Source organism: Mytilus trossulus, chromosome 9, assembly GCF_036588685.1.
Source record: "Mytilus trossulus isolate FHL-02 chromosome 9, PNRI_Mtr1.1.1.hap1, whole genome shotgun sequence".
NCBI lineage: Eukaryota > Metazoa > Mollusca > Bivalvia > Mytilida > Mytilidae > Mytilus > Mytilus trossulus.
Window position 1 is genome coordinate 72,799,138 of NC_086381.1, and position 23,727 is coordinate 72,822,864.

Consider the following 23,727-nt stretch of genomic DNA (forward strand, 5'->3'; position numbering starts at 1 on the left):
AATTTTAAAGAAACAAACAATGTGTTCAAATACACAAACAACTGGTTAAATTGTAATGGGAAAAATACATTTAAGGATGTACTTAGGAGAGGTTTTGGAATTTGTGTCAAATGTTCGGACTCCTTTTTAACCCCATAACACCCATTTATCTTTTTATATAAGAATTAATAGCTCATAAAGGGTCATTTGCCAAAATCTAAAAAGATTTTTGAATTTTTTCTTTTGATTTGAAACCCCATAATGCAAATATAAGGTAAAAGTCCGAGGCAGCCTTTTCCCGACATATTTTAAATTCATTTCTTTATTTTCACCAACCATCAGCTAAGACCTCCTAAGTACATCCTTAAAGAATTCACAAGTGATTTTAATCATCAATTTCAATCGACATGATTCCGCAATGACACGATGGTCCTTACAAATAACTTATTACTGTTTTTTTCATATGCATCATAAAATCTATTTCAAAGTTGTTTACATCTATTTTATGAACAAACAATCAGTATATCTTTTGGAACCAGTTATCCTTCTCTGCATGTCGAATTGTTCTTTTTATTCTTATAAGACTTCGTAGAGGATTTTTTTTACAAGAAAAAATCGAAGAAAATACCAAAATATTTAGTCAAAAAAGGATAGACAACACACCGCCCAAAATCAATTACGAAACAAACCCTCAAATAATTATAAAATGTACCAGGATTATGATTTAGTATGCCAGACGCGCGTTTCGTCTACATAAGATCATGCAGTGACGATCATATCAAAATGGTTATAAAGCCAAACAAGTACAAAATTGAAGAGCATTGAGGATCACAAATTCCAAAATGTTGTGCCAAATACAACTTAGTTAATCTATGCCTGGGATAAGAAAATCGTTAGGATCGTGAAAAAAAATCAAAGTTTTAAAACGATACACAAAAAAGTGATAGGTTACATAAATTGGTATTTGTCATAATCCATGGCAGAAAAAAAAAGAATTGTTGCGACCAACTGAAACTTTAGTCTTGACGTTTGTAACATAGATGTTGTTTAAGCATCAACATTGGTACACTGATAGCAGTTAAACTTTTGAAGCGATGATTAAACTTTACCATGAATATCCCTTGGTACAAAATGTACATGGCCGTTGAAAATCAATTTATATACTCAATCCAAGACTTTCGTTATTAGATCACATTGGGCAAGTAGGATGGTCTGACAAGAAGGCGACAACTGCATTCATCCAAAATAATTTGTTTTCGGTTAAAAAGATCGGGTCAACAATTTGATGGCCCATAGTCGCTATTCAACTAACTCATCAAATCCATAACCATATCATCTGTAGTAGATGTTTTGTATTTTAGGTTGGTCTCTTATAGCATCTAAACATTTTATCTGATTACCTTTAAAGACCATTTATCATTTGACGTACAGGCAAAAGAAAATAGCTACAAAATTATGAAATTCCATAATCAAATGGCAAAATAAAACCACAAAACACAACAAAAGAATGGAGCGCTAAACCTCTTGCTTATATTACAGTCGCACAAGTTACTGAAAAGGAAAAAAACAAAAATACCGAACTTTGCACAGACTTTAAACAGGCAATCTCTACGCAAATTGCAAAATCTTAAGCTCTAACAGATCAAACGAAAGAATACCACCTGTCATATTTCTGACTTGGTACTGGCATATGCTCATGTGAAAGTGGTGGATAATACCTGGTTTAATAGCTAGCTAAACATCTCACTTGTAGGACAGTCACAGAAAATACCATTATATTGACTAAGGTGTATGAACAAATAAAACAGGCATACTAGTAATAGGTAAAAATGTCAAAATAGGGGTACATCAGCCAACATTGTGTCATACTAGTATTTTGAATCACTATAAAAACAAACAAATATATCAGACATAAAGACAAGGCACATTAGTAAAAACCAAAGATAATAATACAAAAAATTACTATATCAAAATAACACAATAACGGGAAGAACCAAGCCACGTTATATGAATATACAAAAATAGACAGTAAAAGTAATGATTTAAAAAGACAACAAACAAACAAAAATACTACAACAACGTCAGTACCTTGTATATATACTTAAAGACAATGTATTATTTTTAAAGTTGACATGGAATATTTATCATCAAGGCCGATGAACGAAGAAAAAGGACGAGACGTTATTTATCATACCCTTGGTTCCTCAACTTTCTGCTTTAACACTAATGACATTTTACAAAGTCTGAGTAGCTGCATCGAGCTCTTTAATACCGAATGATGATTGCTTGTGTCAGATTTGATGTATAGGTCTACAAATGAGGCAAAGGAAGCCTTGTCTGTTGTTTCTTTAATTACTAGTTCTAGATGATATAATAATGTAACCAAATCAGAAAAGTTTGTATTGTTGTTAATAGAACATAATCAATATATCTAAATGTGAAATCAAATGATCTGGCTTCTTTGATTTTCTTGTTTTTGACAAGTTTCTAAAGGAACTCCGACTCATGAAAATAAGAAAAGGTTGGCAAGGAATGGGACGCACAGGTCGTTCTCGTAGGAATGTCGACAATTTGTTGAAAAAGTCTACCTCCATATATGTTGTCAATAGGAATCTCCAGCATACTGTTGACCTGCTTCTTAGTGCAATACATCAACAAGCATGCTGGCGAATTTTCAGTTTGTGTAACAATAACATGAATATGGTCAGATAAATTACAATTCATTTGAAATTTTTATTGACAATATTTTACAAAATACATGATTTATGCAATTCAATAATAACAACCATTATCAAACAAGCTAACAATTAATAAGTTGAAGTGCATACATTTTTCTTTTTAAGGTAGTAAAGTTTGATGATCCCCCAAAAATCAGACTTTTTTTACATTGTTTGATTATGAAATATTTCATGCATGCCATAGATTTGTTTAAAACTATCAAATGACCCGAATAGCTTTGTTTTAATTTTATTCCAATTGTAGGGAAACTATAAAAGAATATGACAGTCCGGGCCAGCAATATAGAACATAGACTTTACAATGTTTGATACAAAACCAGTATGTATGTTCAAAATCAAAAGACATTTAAATTATTATTGTAATATGTGTTTTCCATGTAAAACATTTTGAAATAGTTACATAAGTTGCAGTCTAAATCAAACTTACTTTTAAAAGAAGTATAAATTGCAAGAAGAAAGTATGATTATTGTCGACACAGGCAATGCGTTGACAGTCACATGACAGTCACATGATATGAACAACATAAAACATATCCACGTAAAACATACGTCTTACATGCAAACAAAAGAAAAATTGCATTATTACAACAACAAAATAAGTAACTATTACAAAAACAATAACAATAACAAACAATATTTATATACAACTAACTTAATGTTAAAATGTGTTATACAGTTATATTGATAGCACCATGTAATTACTATGTACATTTTACTTTCAACAAAAGCACTGACTATACCATACGTATTAGTAGGTGTTGGATGTGAGTTCATTTTACTTATTATTTCATATTGATTACACTTTTGTACTTGAAAATTGTTGCAAATGGATTTAATATGATGGGATTTTTTATGTTACAAAATTTCATACCCAGCATTATTGAACAAGGTTTACAGTAAAAGTATATCCTAATTTCGGAAAATTGTATAAATCAGTAATTCTTGTCTTGAAACATTAGCAGGATAGAAAAGTATTTAAGGCACCTGCCATTTTCCTGTACAAGATTTTTGGTTTAACCCAATAAATGGATAAAATGAACTTACAAATTGATTGAATGTTTAGAACACATTTTTGACAATAGCATTTACGATATTTTATTTCTCATTTCATGAAGTTGGAGGGCTGCCTGTATATTTGATGAAAAACTAATCACAACATTGTTAGAACATATACCTGTATTTATTTTAGGTAGCATATACCTAACTAAACTGATAACAGCTGTACAAACCCTTTTCACCATTTTCTCAAGATAATTTGAGACAGTTAATAGCACAGTTCGATTTACATGATCATAAATTAGATGATATTTATTTACAATTTAAAACAAAAATATAATATACAAGTCAGTTATCACAGTGATTCTCCATGGTGGATTTTTATGTTTTCCCGCAAATGATGTGTTGTCATGGATTTTTATTAGCTGACAGCGAATTGTCTCTGAAAAAAGATTAAAAAATATTAAAAAAGGATAAATAATAATTTTTGGCAGTATGACATTAAAATATAAAGTAGGTTTGATTTTTACCTACCAATGTATGGCCATTGTAGCAATGGCTTAACTGTCTATGAATATATCATCTGCTAGTTAAAAACAAATGGCTATTCTTCTTACCAAATCTTTTGTCATGTCTACTGAATGATTTTTGGACAATCTGTTCTCGCTCTGAACATGCATTTGATATTATGGAAAACAACTAATTCTCATTGATAAATGACACCTTGTACATTCTCAATTGGAAACGGTGTAATTCTTGATTGTAACATTGCAATGGTTTCATTATGATTTAACATTATACAAAGCAAAACAATGAAAATTAATGACTTGGCAACGCGAACCCCACCAAAACCCAGGGGTCATTTCAGGTACTCTTGAATGGTAATCAAAAGCTGCACATGTGGCAGAAGTCATTTGTACATTTACGTACAAGCCCGGCTATAAGTCGATTTCCTTTTTTGCATGGCCCTTCAAATTTGTCTTTACTGATCCTTTTCTTAATTTTTTGATTCGAGATTCACATATCACTCTTTTGTAGACGAAACGTGCGTCTAGCCTGGTATAAGGAGGTATTCAGGAGGTCACATTCGAGTAAAAAAGAACAGAATTATGGTTACGACAATCACAATATACCCATCGTCATCTGTGAAACAGTTTTCCATCACTGCTTAATATGTGCCTGTCTCAAAAACAAATGCACCTTGAAGGAAATAATATTTACCTGATCATTTTATTTCTCCTATTTTCTTTGGTTTTATTTCTCTTTGAGTTGTTCTTTCTATTTTTTCTACACCGTTTTCCTTTCTTCCTACGGCATTTCTGGTTTCGTTTACTTCTTGCTATTTTCTTTTCCCAATTCTGAAAAATACCAATTGATATTAACTAACCATCGAACAGTCATGCAGGTATACTAATTAAGGCGGAAATTTCAGAATTTGTGATGGCTGTTAATTCAAATAAAGCCATCACTTTATAAGTGAAAAGTTATCAGTTAATAATAACTGCATATTTTACAAAAGTCTAACATTCAAACTCTTCCTGGTAAAGTGTAAGTAAGGTTGTTAGGTTCTTTCTAGTATGTTTTCAAAACACTCTGTTCTGTTAGTTTGCCGCTAAAACTTATTCAGATAATGTTTCGGTTCCCAATTTAGTATGTCCAGTTCTAATCAACGAAAGAAACATTATTTGATTTGCTTTAAGAGTAAGACTTAAAAAACAGACAGATGTAAAGTGGTGACTAAAATGCGGTTGGGTATAGTTTTACAAACTAAAGGCTCGATAGAGTCCGACTGTGATCTCTAATTTTGTAATACAGAAGTCAGAGCTCAACATTTTGATCATCTTTGCCCCTGTCAGATTTGCTCTGTCCTGAGATGTTTTCAAGGTCATAAAGACAACTTGCATTTTACTCTTATGTCCTATTTAGCCATGTAGGTGGTAGGTCGTGTTAGATGGAAGGCGGTGTCATCTGATACATTTTACTCTTATGTCCTATTTAGCCATGTAGGTGGTAGGTCGTGTTAGATGGAAGGCGGTGTCATCTGATACATTTTACTCTTATGTCCTATTTAGCCATGTAGGTGGTAGGTCGTGTTAGATGGAAGGCGGTGTCATCTGATACATTATTTAGCCATGTAGGTGGTAGGTCGTGTTAGATGGAAGGCGGTGTCATCTGATACATTTTACTCTTATGTCCTATTTAGCCATGTAGGTGGTCGGTCGTGTTAGATGGAAGGCGGTGTCATCTGATACATTTTACTCTTATGTCCTATTTAGCCATGTAGGTGGTAGGTCGTGTTAGATGGAAGGCGGTGTCATCTGATACATTATTTAGCCATGTAGGTGGTAGGTCGTGTTAGATGGAAGGCGGTGTCATCTGATACATTATTTAGCCATGTAGGTGGTAGGTCGTGTTAGATGGAAGGCGGTGTCATCTGATACATTATTTAGCCATGTAGGTGGTAGATCGTGTTAGATGGAAGGCGGTGTCATCTGATACATTTTTAAAGATACTCAAATGATGATTGAGGGGTAACGTCTGAAATTACAGGGTTAAACTTGCTGTAATTCCAGGATAATTGTGAAAGTTGACAACGGACGACGTAAGAGATAAACAACAGCGCTTTAGGTAGTTCGTCTGTCGTTGTCGTATGGCATTTCTTTATATTGCTTTCCCAATTTAGAAATTTGGGTGTTGATGGCAAATTTCTGTTTATTTCTAAATATAATTATTTCAAATCCTTTGAAACTTTGATTGATACATCGTAAGACACCGATCTATTGTTGAAGACCACACTTGTGTTCATATACAAAAAAAAATAACAATAAATTTCTCCCTGAATAGCATACGATGAAAAACATAAATTCATTTCTGGCGATTCCAAAATGTTTGTTTCATCAACCACTGCATTTTCCAATTAAGTTTAATTGACCGTTGTGAACTTTAAATGCGTGTTCTGCAGCAAGTGCATTTATAAGATAAAAATAGATATTATTTGCTGTAAAAAGACGCATTAGAAGTGTCAGTATTTGTATCGGGACGGTTTTCACGATCAGTCAGAAATTTACTGCTATTTTAGAAATTTCGTCCAATTCAATATAGAAACAGGTTGCCATTCATGTTAATTACAATTAGTAAATTACTAAATCTGATAGCATATATTTTTGGAAAATAGATAAACGACAAAAATAACAAAATTAAACAAAACATTAGCAGCCCAATTTAACTGTTTAATGGGTGGCTAACACATAATATAACAAGTCCCAGACGACACATGTAAAACATAAAGTTATTTAGGGAAATTAAGCAGAAAGAGGGATAAATTTACATTTTAAGATATTTCTTCTTGAAAAACTTGGAAACAACACTTTATAAATTCCAAGTCTCGGAAAATCGCTTTTCTTGATTAACGCTCTCAATCGAATTTTTTAAAGCCAACACTTAAAAAGTATGAAAATAATGCATGCCGTAAAAATAAGATATAACTTAATGGTCAAGTAAAACACCATTGTTTGGTTCTACTGCGGATCATAAAACCAACCTCATACTCCGAATGTGTTAAACCATTGAGAAGTTTGACAAACGTGTTTCTTACAAAGACCTTCATAAATTCTACCTAAATATGGAAACCGAACTATTTAAATAACGCAATATGTGTGCAGAGAAAAGAAGACAAATAAGTGTAAGGGCTTAACATTAACCTAAAATAAAGGCAATAGAGGTCAGTAGTATACCGGTGTTCAAAGAGTATTTAACAAATGAACAACGTAACACTGAAGTAAACAAAAAAGGGGGGTTGAAGGTGTCAACCCTCACCTAACCTGGGACCGTGGTGTAACAGAACAACATAAGAACAAAATATAATAATCAGTTGAAGGAATTTATTTGATAATTTTGTGAAACTTACAATTCGACAGAAAAAAGTCATTTGGTCTTTTGAACGAAAAATTTGGTTGAAAGTTGTCTCATTGGCAATCATACTACATCTTCTTTGAATGCGTTAAGATTTCCAAGCATCGTGTCTAGGGTATACAGTGCACTTGACCAATTATAATTATAATCAGAAAACTGGTTTAAAGCTCTAAATAAAACATGCTAGAAAAAGGATGGGTTACTTAAATAGTAATCATCTACGTATTGTTTGACTAACCTTTATCCGTCGATCTAATTTGTTTTTCCACTTGACAGATAAACAACTGTCTAAGAACAAAAGTCTTTGTGTTGATAAATCTTCATATCCAACAATAAGATACTCCTTTCTCTTCGTCAGTTCCGGACAAACACACGTGGAATTGGTCCATAATTCTATACTACTTCCTTCCTGTATGTGTACTCTGGTACTTCGGTAAACTTTTACGACAGTTACCCTGGTAACCGTATTAATGGTATTGGCAATGGCTTGTCCTTTTACGACTCCTCTTATTGCTAAAATAAATAAATACAAAAAAGGCGATGTAAAATGCAGTTTGTATACAAGCATTATGGACGATGTAAGATACAATTTGTAAAGAAACAAATGAACGATTTAAAATACAATTCTAACGACAGTCTTCGACGTTTACTTTGTTTCCAGCCCTGTTTTTGTTATGTTGTTATCATATGCTGATCACTCTTTTGTAGCTTCAACGTTACAATAGAAGCGGCAGATACCACAGGAATATCCAAACAAGAGAAGGGCCAGATCTCTGAGGGCCAGATACCACAGGAATATCAAAACAAGAGAAGGGCCAGCCAGATACCAAAGAGATATTCAAACTCATAAGTCGAAGACAAACGGACAAGCGAAAAAGGCCAACTTAAAAATGTATATATATATAATATGTGAAGAATGCCATGCAACTGAATAAGCAGCAGATCAATGGCACAACACAGGAAAGCGTGATATAGCTGAAACATTCATCAAACTCAACTGTTTTTGTTTTAGTTTCGTACTTTTCACTTAGTTTTGATATTGTTTCCCTACTTGTTAAGGTGATGTTTTTACAAGGCTCCATTTTATAAGTCGATTGTAATTCATATACAATTCATATATCTATGTAAAAATTAAACGAAAATGTGTCCATTTACTGGTGTTTTTTTTAGAAACGCTGATTTCTGTAGAGGGTTTTCATTCTTATCTATAAAGTGTTATAATTAATCTAAATATTAAAAGTATCATATTATATCTAATGTGTTTCCATCTAGTTTTTCCGCGTTTGTTTGGTATATTAAACATAATTGCATTACATAAATTTTGATATGTTTAAGTCGTTAGTTGAACAGGTGAAACAGTTTAACATTTCTCAAGGAAAAAACACCTGCATTTTCCCCCGACACCATCATGATTTGTTAAGCAAAAGCAAGACAGCGATATCCCGACTTATTCAAATGTTCATTCTAACACACAACCGATCTACTTAAGACGTTTAAAGCATGCGTGCTGATTTGAATTTAAATTTGTAAAAAAGTTAATCTTTTTAGTTCGATAATTTGTAAATATAAGTAGGAATTTAACGTTGCTGTTTAAATTTAATCAAAAGAAAAGGCGCAAGTACTTTTTGTTAAAATCATATTTACTTAATTTATATGACTTTTAATCTTAAGTGAAAAAATATTTGTTCTGCTGAGGACTTTTTATACTTACTTTAAAAGAAAAGTAGATCGAAAAGATGAAACAGAATAATTTCAAATATTTTCTATGCGAAAATTTCTTTTCAAAATATGTTCTCAAACTTCCTTAAACATGCGTCTGAAATATAATTATAAAGACTTACTTTTTTATTATGTAAAACTGTTGAAATTGCCATCTGTCCATTATATATGAGCGTAATGGTTATATTTTATCCATACACAAAGAAATCTGTATATCGCTGAACAATCAAAATGACTTTAAATGAGGTGTTAACAAAGTTTTTTTTACCCAAGACTATCATATTTACTGAGAACAAAGCCCGAGGTCACTTAATTATTTCCTTATATTGCCATGAAAGTAAAATGAACATCAATATATTTCTTGCATTGTATAACCTACCCTTGTCCCTACGAAATAGGAATAAAAATGAATGTTTTCGTATTTCTTATATTTAATTTTAATGATTTTAATGGAGTTGTTTTGGTTGATGCAGTTCTGTACCAGAAAATTGAACTTTTATTTTTGATTGAATGTAATTGTAACTGTTTTAATGAAAACTTGTGCCATAACAAAATATCACTGCACTTCACGTCGAGCAGGGTTATTATTCAATTAATTGTTGACTGCAAGTTCCAAAATGGTACCATTGGTGTTTAAATACTGACAAGATTCAAATGATGATTTTGGCAGTAAATTACTGGTATATGAATCATGTTATCAGTTAAGTTCCTATAAACACCATCTATGGTGTCTTAACTTGGTCGATGCTCTCGACATAATTACTTTCTGAATACTTACTCTCCAACTTCGTATTTTATTTCTCCTTCTAACTTATCTAATTCGAGCGCCGATGAGTCTTGTTTACACAAAACGCGCGCATGACATACCAAATTATAAGACTTCGGTACATATGTATCTTTAATGAGTTTTTCACCATATATGAACAAAAACAATGCATGACGGCATATTTTGTATTTATCTTTTGTGTTGTTATTGTTTTAATCAAATGTACTTTATAACGATATAATACGACATGGAAACACATATTTCCCTTAGTTGAAATGAAATCAAGTTAACTAAAATCGTCACAAAAATCCATTTTGATAAAACTTCACAGTCATTTTATCTACCAAAATCGCCATCGAAATCACTCTAGCTATTTTGAACTTTACAGTGCAATCTATAATATCTAATTGAAATCGTAATAATCTAATGAAATAGTATTGTATTGAAAGAATTGGTCATCTGAGGGTAGATTTTAACTGCTCCAAGATCAAAGAAAAATTATCGAATTTCATCTTGTCGCCAAATTTACGAAAACAATTCGGAATTGTTCAAATATTGATCAGAACTAAGTGAGGACTAGATGAACTCGAGATGTAAATGTACAAAACGAGAATGAAAGCTGCAAACATAAAAGATTAAATACTGAACGTAGATAGAGTATTACGGATAAATTAATAACATATTCACAAGATTTATATCAAAATGGGTGATTAAAGAATTATATAAACATCAAAGGATTGTTTTAATTGGGAAATGGCGTGATCCCAAAATAGTTTCATTTCTACAAAACAGGCTTTTCATTTGGTACTTTGTGCATGTATGAGGTCTATATTGACCGATGAATACGGATTTGATAAAAAAAAAAATTGAAATTAACGAGTTTTTTACGAAGTACTTAAACAATAAAAAGTAATGTAGAAAACTCATTACATTGGAGTTCGAGTAGTTATTTAGTACCAAATGTTATATAAAATTTAAAAAAGGAAACAGGGAATGTGTCAAAGAGACAACAACCCGACCATAGAGCAGACAACAGCCAAAGACCACCACTGGGTCTCCAATGCAGAGAGAAACTCCCGCACCAGGAGGCGTGCTTCAGCTGCATGGCTCTTTAACAAGAATATATGCTTGTTTAGTGATAATAAAAGTTATATATACTAAACTTCGAAATATATATATATATATACAAGAAACTAAAATTCTTTGAATGGATAAAATAACCAGTTTGGTGAATAGAAGAACATCAGGCTTGACAATCAGAGAAATCATTACCTTAACTCTCATCATGTAGTTGTACAAATGATTCATACATTTACAAATGAAAATAATACAGTTTATAGCATTGTTACGCATACTTACAAAAATGATATTTTCCTTTTCTATATGCCTTTCTTTTAAGCTTTGATTTTCTGTTACACCTGCAATCTGATAACAAATAATGCAAATTTAAAAACAAAATAGACAATCTCCTGTTAAAGGAGAAGGTAAATGCTTAAAACATCTTCCTTAAATAGTGTTAATACTAATATCAAACGTTTTGTATTGACAGACATGTGTTCTTCTGGTACATTTGACAAAATACTAAAGCAAATAAGTAATTCGATCAGAAACTATATACAAAAAATATCATGGACGTTTTATCATTCATTAGTAAAAACCAGAGATATGGAATGATTGAATGTGAGACAACTATCTAACAGAGTTAAAACAAATGACATTGCATATATAAAATCAAAAACGAAACAGCAAATATAGCATGCATCTAGAATATTGGGCGCATCTGATGGAATAATTAAAGTATGTCATATAGGCTGTTTTTAATTTCTTTCGGGAAAAAGTTCCGATCTATTGAAGGAATTGATAATAATGGTTTACCCAGACGCTGTTTTTGTGTAGTTGGGTTACTGACTCATTGACGTACACACCACACCTTCTTTTGTTTTATTTTAAGAAGCAACTTGATCTTTATTTGAAGTTGGACGTTTTAAAAATTTCAAGGCTAATTACCCATTTTTATTCTTTATAGAATAAGCGTACGTAACATTATAAATTTTACAACGTACGGAAGTGGTCAAAGTACTATAATAGAAAATGTGTACAAAGAAGACACCGGTTTCACCAAATATGCCTAATTAATTAATTATACAACTAAATATTTATTAACCCAGTTTTTATTCTTTTGATATGATCATAAAGAACGCACAACATTACGAAAGTTCAAAATGGCAAGCTCTATCATGGATGTTTTGTAAGTTAATAAGTATATGTCACAGGGAGAAGTATGATTGTCAAAAGAAAATGACAGAAATAAAACCTCGTTACTGTCATATGAAAGGGATTTTGTAGACAAGAACATAAATAAATAATTATCATACACAAACTATGCATATGAATTAACTGTTTCAACAAAGATTTCCCCTTATCTTATCCGTAATCAGGAGATAAAAGGAAGAGAAGATAAACTTAAAATTAAATATCGTTTACAAACAACGATGAAAGGCTTAGTTCGCGTAATAATACGCCACAAGGTGTTAATAGCTAGGTACAAATTATATTTCGTTTGACACATGCCCTGATGGCCATTTACAAGCGTAACTTAATGTACCGTCATCAGCGGGTCAATTTAGTTTAATAAGAGGGGACCAAAGTTAACTATAGGAGGGAAGGTTTACAAAAATATTAATGTCGCCATTCTGTACTTGTTATAGAATCGTTCGATACAAGATATTCGAGATAACGAGGACAATGATACGGTACTGTGTAAAGGAACTAATTATTAAACACTTGTAAGATCAAACTAATTTATTAGATAGGCCTATTTCCTGGTCTATATTAATTAGAATGATATGAAATGTTTTATTTAAATATCATATCATAACCTTATTGACTTTAAAACAAAGGCTCAAAAATTCAAGTTGCATAACAGATTATAATTGTAAATAACTTGAACTGTCTATGCACTGAGAGGACAGACCAAGAAATGGTCCAGTGGTATTATGGAACTGAAATAGTAGATTAGCCTTCTTTGCCTGGCACTTGATAAGACGGTTGACTGGTAAAACATTACCGTTCTATCAGTTCGCAAAGAACAGCAATGAATGAGGTTCGTGTGCACCAATCAGATCTCGTGTATCACTTTCCGTACGCCGAAATGTTGATTGTGATTTAAGTTGGTGCCATTCATGCTATAACTAACAGAAATAAGTAAAGATATACCTTCATAATAACTTTCTTTTGATAAATCAAAGTCTGTAATTTTGTTGTTTGGTCCTCGACTGTCCAATTTTGACTTATCTTCTGCAATGGAATTTTAAAACATTTTTTATACTAAACACCGTTAACAAAGAGTTCATGGAATGTTAACTTTATAGTTCTGGAACATCCGCATCAGTTTGCGGTAATAAAACCAAACTTATGCTGAAAGATTCGTATAAGAGTAATTCAGCATTTAACACAGAAGTAAAGTGGAACTCACATGTAATATATACCATGCATTTATCATATCAATACAGTATTTGTTAATTCTTAAATTGGTTTATAAAAAGATTTTGTTGACTTCTATATATGACTAATTCGGATAGCAAAAAAAAATATTATCAAAGGAGCACAAAGTCCAAATAAACAGATCAGAAAAAGCATTACCTCAGAACGGAAAATTCACAATTTGAATAATAATCAATTGTTGTACAATTTGCATGGATTCTCTGATTCACCGGCAAATGTTAGAAATAAATATTGTATATTCAATGCTCACTTATGTTCTATGTAAATATAATGATGTAAAGCACTTAACAGTTCATCAAACCAAGGCAAACTTGTAACGATGTTCATGGGGAGCTAAACTCACTGTCATTACTCTTGACAAAAATACCATAAAAAAGTTTCAAAAATTAAAGAGAGTTTTCGTTTGTATCACGACAGGTGTGCTTTTCAAAGGCTTCATGTCCATTTTTCAGTTACTAAAATTTCAGATTTAATTAAGTTTTTATTCAGTAAGTTTTTATCACTTCTTACTTTAAATACAGTTTATTAAGTAGAGATGAAGAAAACTTCAAAGGATCCCGCTATCTCCTATTTTGACAAAAATAACCCCCTACACTTCTTTCTAAATAAAATTTGTCGTCTCAATTTTAAATGTAATTTCCTTTAACTTAAAATATATCCCACATCAATTATTCATATCTTATATAGTCAGGTCAACGATGTAAAATGAAAATTTAAGAAAATCGACACGTGAATTAGACAATTTGTCATCTCAAATACTTGATGACATTTCGTACCTTCATATCAAAAGAGCTGAGGGTCTCTGTCATCTTCACGCAACATAGATATTTTTGTTTGTTTCGTATGATTGGCGTGAAAAGCAACGTTTGAACTGAACTTTACAGTGAAGATGACAAAGACATTTACGTATAAACATTGTCAGTATGTAAATATTTGCAATTTGAAGCGTCAAATGATTTCGACTGATCTTAATCCAATTGATGTTTATAAAAGTAAAGCGCGTGTTAGGTCTTAGCTTACTACATCAATCAGAAACACACATCCTGTTTGATGTCCAATACACAAGCCATTTTAACCTGAAGTACATTTATTTCGTGTAAATTCAACACTTGAGGACAGAATTAACAAGTTCAAACATTAATTTAATTTAGATTGTATGATGAAACGGAACATTGTATAAGTTAATTCAGTTACTATGCGATATATTTTTCAAGTTTATTATTATTTCAAATATAGAAAAATATCGATAAAGACAATACGAATATATGCCCCAAATAAATTCAATCGTTTTTAACAAATATAGCTAATGCTATATAGATACTTCTTATCAAGTTGTCTTTTGGATTAGTTATCTCTTTTCCTACTTTTAGTGTTAACTTCCAATTGTTAACCTGTTTGCGAACAAGGTATTGTTTGGCATAAATTGCACTTGTCGAATCTCTCAGTCATATATCAGCATTTTATATGAATTGAGTAGTGAACACTTTTATTCTGACTTCAAGTAAATAATAAACGAGACTATTCTGGCTTAAATGGGTCTTTCTATTCTAATAAACCCCTTTTTGATCGTATATCTCTTCTCGTCACACAGTTCAAGTACTTAAAATTTCTTGGCTTTATATTTAGGTTTTAAGCATTCCTGATGAAGGTAAATTCAGTAAAACGCTCCAGTTTAGTCGCACAAAATTTATAGACAAGACAAGACAAGACAATATTTTATTTGAGTCTCACCTCTATATAATTACATTAGATGTAAGTTTCATTAGAATACGTTATTCTGATTGGCTAACATGTTATTCCGTAAACAATTGCATCAGACAATAACATTTATCATGCATGATGACACGAGGTCCCACAAAAAAGTGCACAGGTGAATTATATAAAACTGGATAAAAATCGTGTTTTCATGATTTTAGCTTAAAAAAATGTAATTATAAGTATTGAATACTTCTTTTTGAAACTTTATAGGGTTGTAAAAGCGTTGACCGTGCGTACATTTTTAGAATGAAGCGCTTCCGCGCTTCATACAAAATGTACTTCTGTCAACGCTTTTACCACCCAATAAATTTACAAAAAGAAGCATTCAATTCTTAAAATAAAGTATAATTTTCGTTTTCAACTCCAGCCAGCAGGCATGAAATATCTTACAAAACCGAACGTTCATGCAATGTTCACTTCGATCGGCTCTGGCTTCGAGTGTTCGTTTAAATATTGCATTGGTTAACATTAAAAAGCCATCAATTAATAATTAAAGCTCTAGATTAATTTTACGCAATTCACGTTTGTATTTTTTTTTAACACATCACACATTTACTTGTCTGTTTTATAGACTTCTAGCTCCAGTTTGACATGTGCACATTCACAATAGACAAACGCCCTGGTTTTCATGTGTGGTCTTTACTGTCGGAAGACGCATGGGTAATTATGGAAGTATTTTGCAAACCGATTAATAACTATCCCAAATACATGTATTGCAATTGTAAAAAACTTCAACCTGAAATATTGTATGAGCTCAGCCAGACTATAAACCAATATTAACTAAGCCTTGAGCCTTATCAACAAAACAGTTAACACATCAATGCTTGGCATCCGTTTTTTATGTGCTTTTTATCTTTATTTTTGTCATCCGTGAGAGGTTGGCTGCGTATGGTGACAACCGTTTTCATTTTTTTTTCCAGTTGTTCATATATCATATTTTAACTATATAAAGGGAAAGGACATGTTCATTTTTTTTATTTATTTCCCTATCACGGTCATATTTTTTTTAAAGTGCTGAAGAAAGGGCGACCAAAGCACCGCCAAATTAACAAAAAAATACGATTGAGCCACACGAACTCCTTGCAATTAACTCATTTGCTCCGGAAGGAATCGTAGAATCAACCTTTACCCAAAACCTTAATACGCTAACTAATATGTTCTGTCATCACACTATCATATCTCAAATTATTAGAATATTTTAATTATCATATCCAAATTACTTTTTTCAGTAAAATCTAAGTTCTTTCAATAATGAATATATACACGTAACACAATAAAAAAACTCAATAAAAAATGTAGAGCAATATAAAAGTAAGACGATGTGGTGATATTGGCAATGAGGCAATTTTCATCAGAGACCAAACAACGTTTAACTATATAGGCCACCGTACGACCTTCAACATTGAGCAAATTATATATATATTATCTTTACGGAACAAATAATATTAATTCTAGTTTCAGTTGTCTTTCTATGAAGTATAATTTGTAAAAAGTGTAACAAATTTTATTTGCATCTTTAATATTGAAATAAATGTCAACAACAACGTGCATAACTGACTGCATGAATTTAACTTTTCTCTGGAAATAATAAAAACAACCTTATAACCGAAAATCTTTTTGTAAATGGTTTTGACATCTCCATGCATAAGTTTTGATGAATTATTGATTCAAGATACAAGTGACCAACCTGTGCTAGTACTTTATCTAGCAATGCAAAGGTTTATGCATGCCATACGTTATTGTGTAGTTTAAGCATTTTCATGTAATACTTATTGTAGCTGATCATTTTAAACCATGCTAATAGTATTAGAACGTTCATTTCAATTAGCTTATTCATGCGGTTCAACAAGTCAAATAAAACTTTATGAAATTGGTCTTAACCTCAGTGAAACAAGAGCAAAAATTATAGTTTTATTATACGTCTATCACTGATTTTATGTCTGAAAATTTGATTTTCGTGCTGAAATAAAATAATTTGCATAAATTTCAATCATATTCCGACCAAATTATTAATTTATATGAGCTGAATGTCATAAAAATTGACAAAGTAGTTTCCACATTTCCTTAACCAATACGAAATAAATAATATCTATTTGTTTTGTTCTTGTTTTATTGCATTGTAGGGTTTTCGAAATCTTCAAATTTCGGGGGTTAGGTTTTACGTGAGAAGTGAAAGAGGGAAAAGAACGAGGAAATGCTTTAAACTTGGTTAAAAAGAACATTTTTAAAATGTTGAATTTAAATTCTGAGATAATATAATACTAACTGTTTCCTAAAGAGGGAACAATAGCTGCAGGTCTGACACAAACTCCTCTATCATATCTTGGTAGCGACGAACAGTCTAAATATTCCGGCCATGAAATATTATGTTCATTCAATATATGTTCACATCCTGCACGTGCTTCTTCGCAGACACTTCGACATGGCGGGATAGGTTCTGACTGAAAGTTTACTGTACATATAGGTGCATACATTGCACAAAGATAAAACAACAAAACGTCACTACATTTTTGATCCACTAATTCTGTGAACTGTTCTATTTGTAACTTTGCATTCTCTTGTGAACTGTGATGTAGAAGATTTGGCATCCGTGTCATGTTGTATTTCATATGTTGGCACATTGGTATCTGTATCGGTTCACAGATGTCTTTCCGTCTATTGTTATAGTGGTTCATAATACCAAACGACAAATCAAAAACTGTAATAATTATCAGTGTATATCTCTCCATTATTTACAAAAAGTCGTCAAATATTCACGATATTTTGTCACATTAATTTATTGATAATAAAATTATTATTATTATTTCTCTTCAGTTGCTTATCGGAAAAAGCTACTTTCTTGGTTCAGCTTATTTATACATTCTTTAAAGAAGAAAAAAACCACGTGCACTTGTTTTCATTCATAAAATTGAGTGGTGATTTTCAGGTGAATTTATAAATCATCATAACGTTATAATCCATTTAATACTTAATCACTTGACAAATCCATTCATAAAAATCTCGCAGACGACAAGGCTGTTAATTCCCGCCCAGCAAACAGTCATCAACGTCCGATGAAAAGGTATTAATTAAATTACAAATCAAAAGTGATAATTCCAATCAGTAAATTTAAAATTTAAATCGTGTCTGTAAACTTTGACAAATTAAATTAAATCCGATGTACTCGTCACTCATAAAGAATTATGTTATTAGAGAGGCGTTTCTGGCGTATTCTCAAACCACGCCTTCGTAATTTTTATGAATTACTAAAGTTTACGAACAAAATTACCTTACTTTCCACTTGAAATATTAAAGTTAATATACGCAAATATTTGAATTAAACAAATTCAACAAACAAAATACATAAATCAAAGAAAAAATATCGGATTTCTATTTGTGTGCATTGTACACGCTCATCTGAACTATTTGTGATATATTACCCTTCAATACACCAACTGACCCCTGGACTAAAGAAAAAATAGCAGTAAGATTGACAAACATCACTACAATACAAAGGAGTGATTAAAATTCCTTCAAATTTTCCATTTACATTTTTTGGGCTTGTCATAAAAAAATGTTTTGATTGTTTCAAACCACGAGTTTTTATAATATAAATGAATTTGTAAGTTAACTAATTAATTTCGTTTTTCGATTACATTTACAAAGACGAAAAAAATCGAATAAAAAACTGTTAAATGCACATTAAAGATAGTTTATTATGATTTGTTAAATGTATTTTGGACCACAAGACAAAAACAATAATCACGCGAAAAATGTTAAACAGTTCATTTAGCAGGTCGGTGCTCTCAAATTAACTTCTAATACTTTTTATAACGTTATAATTCAGTGCGAAAACATACATGAGTTTTCAGTACAAATTATTGGAAAAAAATATTTTAAACAAAGGATAAAAATGGTATCATCTTTGGCTAATTCTAGCTATTTAAGTACAACGTTCAGTTTGAATTGGCAGAATAAATATATGACTACGACTATAATTCTAATTTTGTTTTTCTTTTTAATGACTAGGGTTTAAAGCTTTTGATATGTATGTTTTATTTATTTTTGTAAATAGTATCTTTAAGAACTTAGTGACGCCTTCGTACGAATGAACATCGACATAGTTCATTTCGTTGAACTAGTATACATTTTTGTTCAGGGGCTAGCTGAAGCCAGTCTCCATATTTTGGAATTAAACCCCATTTGGTGGCCAATTGACGTTTTCTTTTCTTTGGGCGGGTTGTTACATCTTTGACAATATCCTCGTATCCATTCTCAATTCTATATAAATATATACATGTATATGTAACTTGAACGATACTTTGGAAGAAAACAGTCTTCATCAAATCTTTGCATGGAATCCGGAAAAGGTCATGTCGTATAGGTTTCAAATCTCGATGAACGAATTTCATAATGTCAGATATTATTTCTAGTAAAGGTTCTAGGATAAAATAGTAAGAAAAACGTTAGAGTGGTCAGACTGTCATTTTAAATCTGGTTTGGTTACCATAAGGAGACGGAGTCGGATTTAGACGGTTTTTCAGGGGGTCCGGGTTCCCCCATTTCTGTTAAAAAATGGTTGATTATATATAGGAACCACTGAAGCATGACCGGAGCGGGCCCCATCTTAGGCATTTAGTGGGCCCCCACTTATGAAAAATTCTGAATCCGCAACTGTTGGCTTAGTATGTTAAATTAAAACTAAATTCTTCAATACATATATATTAATAACCAAAAAAGCTAGTAAAAATACTAATTCGATTTTGATATTTAAAAACAAGTTAATGAGTTTGCATCTATCAAAGACGTTTCTTTGGCTGTGCGAGATGATATACATACACAGCCACATTCGATTGGAAATGGTGGTGGTGGTGGTTTGGGAAGTATATCCGATATCTTATTTAAGGAAAATGTCAAGAATATCATGGCCTGCTAGTTTACGAACCCTTACAATTGCCGTTTGAGGGTACCTTGGATACTTGAACTATCTACTCCAAGCAATATGTTCAAAATTTCTCCCCTTTATCCGTCACTTTGTAGAGTCTACCATTAGTATTAATTCATCAATAGATCTCGTCCCGAATATGCATGACATATATAAACTGGACACTAAAATGAAACATTCATTCTATAAATCATTCAGTTGTAGCTTATTGGTTTTTGCCCCGATTACATCTTTTTGTGTTGATGACAAACTTTTAGCATTGGTCTGTGTAGAATTATTCCAAAGCGGACTGATTAAGAGCTTGCTATATGGTAATGCATATGGTTGACAAACGTCTGTCTATGAAGACTATTTCATGACCACTAAATTATTTTTGTTTACTTTGTGAAAATCTAAAGGTTGCTGTCCCTTTGACAAAAAAATCTCCGCAATTTCATTAAGAAGTTTCATTATCACTCACATTTACATATTAACTCATTTTTATTATCGCTAGAAAACCATATTTTTTATTATCCCTAGAAAACCATATTTTTTTCTGTAATAGTCAGCATAATAACCACGCCTTGAAATGATTTCCTGCAAACCTCATGTTGATGCTTTTTGAGAAGTCAATTGTACACCTTAGGTTTTTTTTTTTACAGTAAAAGTACCACACAAGTCGTATGCTAACTTTCTCCTAAGGCTTCACTCATAATTTGATCAAGAAAAGGTGCACATTCTGTGTTGTATTTCAAAAATAGTAATTACCAGCCAGCATGTACCATCTTATTATCTATACATACCAGCCAGCATGTACCATCGTTTTATCTATACATATTTTACATGCGGTGAGATTGGATCTTTGTGGTATGTCCCCATTTCACACTGTTTAATCCCAACCGATTACCAGCAACAATTGTCAACAAATTTATATAATTATTCACAAATATTCTATTCAATCTGTAACATTAGAATTCATTTATATTAATTTAAAGCTTAGAACATCGTTTTATGGTAAACATTCTCCCATAGTATAAAATGTGTACATTCAGGGGCCCAGTTCAAGGTATAGAAAACACAATTTTATTACGATTATAATTTTATTTAAAATTAAATTAAATATGACGAAAAAAGTATGTTATTTTTTCAATAAAAGTATTAAACTTTAACTTGAACCAGAAAGTGGTTCACCAATAAAGTTGTTTAAGAGACCACAACCTAAAATTAAATTGAAAAGGGTTAGATTTTTGAAATTCCTAGATAATCATTAGGTTATTTTTTTTATCTATTTAGCGGCGGGATGCACAGTATCTGGTTGGGTTGCTTCCCGTGTTTTCGATTCGTGTATGCATGTCTAAGCCTTGAAACGCTTACACATTTCTATAAATGAAATAAAGCGATCCGAAATCGAAGACGGCCAATTCTGCTTTTGGTGAACTTTTGGTCCAGAAGGTGTGCATCGTTTTCAATGTTTTGACATACATTAGCACTATATCACACATATATTATTGATATATTTAATCTTACATTTTTTTTAATTATTTTTGACATTTATGCTCCTGAGATTAGTCTAGAATAATGCTTAGTGTATATATATGTTTGTGGACTATTTTGTTTCCCGGCATTCAACTTTTAATTTGCAACATCCTCCCCGAATGAAAAATAAAAATATAAGAGGAAAACACAAGAGTCTGTGTTACTAGTAACTAAAACCAATACAATGTATGTGTTTCACTCATTACTAAATAAAAGAGACCATGAAATATTCTTCGTGCTTAGATAAGTACTAAAACAAGCAATGACCTTAAATGAATAGCAAACATTTGCATGTGTGCAATTTCATACAAAACATCACCGACTTTCTACAATTTACGATAACATGCATATATTTATACCTCAAAGACATGCACTCACTCGTATTTGCAAATAGGATGCAGGAATCCAATTCAAATATACTTTTTTTTATCAAAAAGTTACTTTAGGGAATCACTCATTTCTTAAGGGAATCACTCATTTCTTTGATGACGCTCAAGCTTCTGTATTGCGAGAAAAACAATTTGCAAATTAGGGACATCACTCAGCTAAAGCTTCTGTGATACAAAGAAATCAACCTGCACATTAGGTGCACCAATCGGCTAAAGCTTCTGTGATGCAAAGAAATCAACCTGCAAATTAGGGACATCACTCGACTTAAGCTTCTGTGATGAGGAGAATTCAACCTTCACATTAGGTGCACCAATCGACTTAAGCTTCTGTGATGGAAAGATACCAACCAGCTTCGTAGATGCATCACTCGGCTTACGCTTCTGTAATGTGAAGATACCAACCAGCTTCGTAGGTGCATCAATCGGCTTAAGCTTCTGTGGTCTGACGATACAAACCAGCTTCGTAGGTGCATCACTCGGCTTCAGCTTCTGTGATGTGAAGAGACCAAACAGCTTCGTAGGTGCACCAATCGGCTAAAGCTTCTGTGATGCAAAGAAATCTACCTGCAAATTAGGGACATCACTCGACTAAAGCTTCTGTGATAAGGAGAATTCAACCTACACATTAGGTGCACCAATCGGCTTAAGCTTCTGTGATGGAAAGATACCAACCAGCTTCGTAGGTGCATCGCTCGGCTTAAGCTTCTGTAATGTGAAGATACCAACCAGCTTCGTAGGTGCATCAATCGGCGTAAGCTTCTGTGGTCTGACGATACAAACCAGCTTCGTAGGTGCATCACTCGGCTTCAGCTTCTGTGATGTGAAGAGACTAACCAGCTTCGCAGGTGCATCACTCGGCTAAAGCTTCTGTGATGGAAAGATACCAACCAGCCTCGTAGGGGCATCAATCGGCTTAAGCTTCTGTAATGTGAAGATACCAACATGCTTCGTATTTGCATCAATCGGCTTAAGCTTCTGTAATGTGGAGATACAAACCAGCTTTGTAGGGGCATCACTCGGCTAAAGCTTCTGTGATGCGAAGATACCAACCAGCTTCGTAGGGACATCACTCGGCTAAAGCTTCTGTGATGTGAAGATACCAACGAGCGCCGTAGGGCATCACTCGGCTACGCTAACATAGCTTATGCGTTTGTGATCTGACGATTCCAACCAGCTTCGTAGGGCCATCACCCGGCTTAAGCTTCTGGGATCTAACGATACCAATATGCGTCGTAGGGGCATCCCTCGGCTACGCTAACCTAGAAGTAAAGTGTCAATACAGTTGATCCCTACGGTAGGCCCCAGTGATGATAGTCTAGATGAGTGTGAGCATCACCCGACTACGCTAACCTAAAAGTAAAATGTCATTACAGTTTTCCCTATGGTGGGCCCCAGTGATGATAGTCTAGCTGAGTGTGAAATGAAGTCAATCAAAAAGCCATCCCATCACAATACACGATTAATACTTAAATTTATACTTGGCTGATTCTATCTGATTTAACTTTAACATCAAAGACATTTAACAAA

General features: G+C 32.4%; 1 protein-coding gene across 1 annotated transcript; it reads right to left on the minus strand.

Annotated features, from left to right (window-relative positions):
* Positions 1-2,698: 2,698 nt before the first annotated feature.
* LOC134683367 (secreted frizzled-related protein 3-like) lies at positions 2,699-18,532 on the minus strand. The gene is made up of 6 exons (XM_063542629.1): positions 17,639-18,532; positions 13,327-13,407; positions 11,470-11,535; positions 7,864-8,138; positions 4,935-5,071; positions 2,699-4,155 (listed from the first exon to the last, which is right to left on the minus strand). Exons 1-6 carry the CDS (start codon positions 18,099-18,101, stop codon positions 4,122-4,124), a joined length of 1,056 nt encoding a protein of 351 aa, XP_063398699.1. The 5' UTR covers positions 18,102-18,532; the 3' UTR covers positions 2,699-4,121.
* Positions 18,533-23,727: the final 5,195 nt, after the last annotated feature.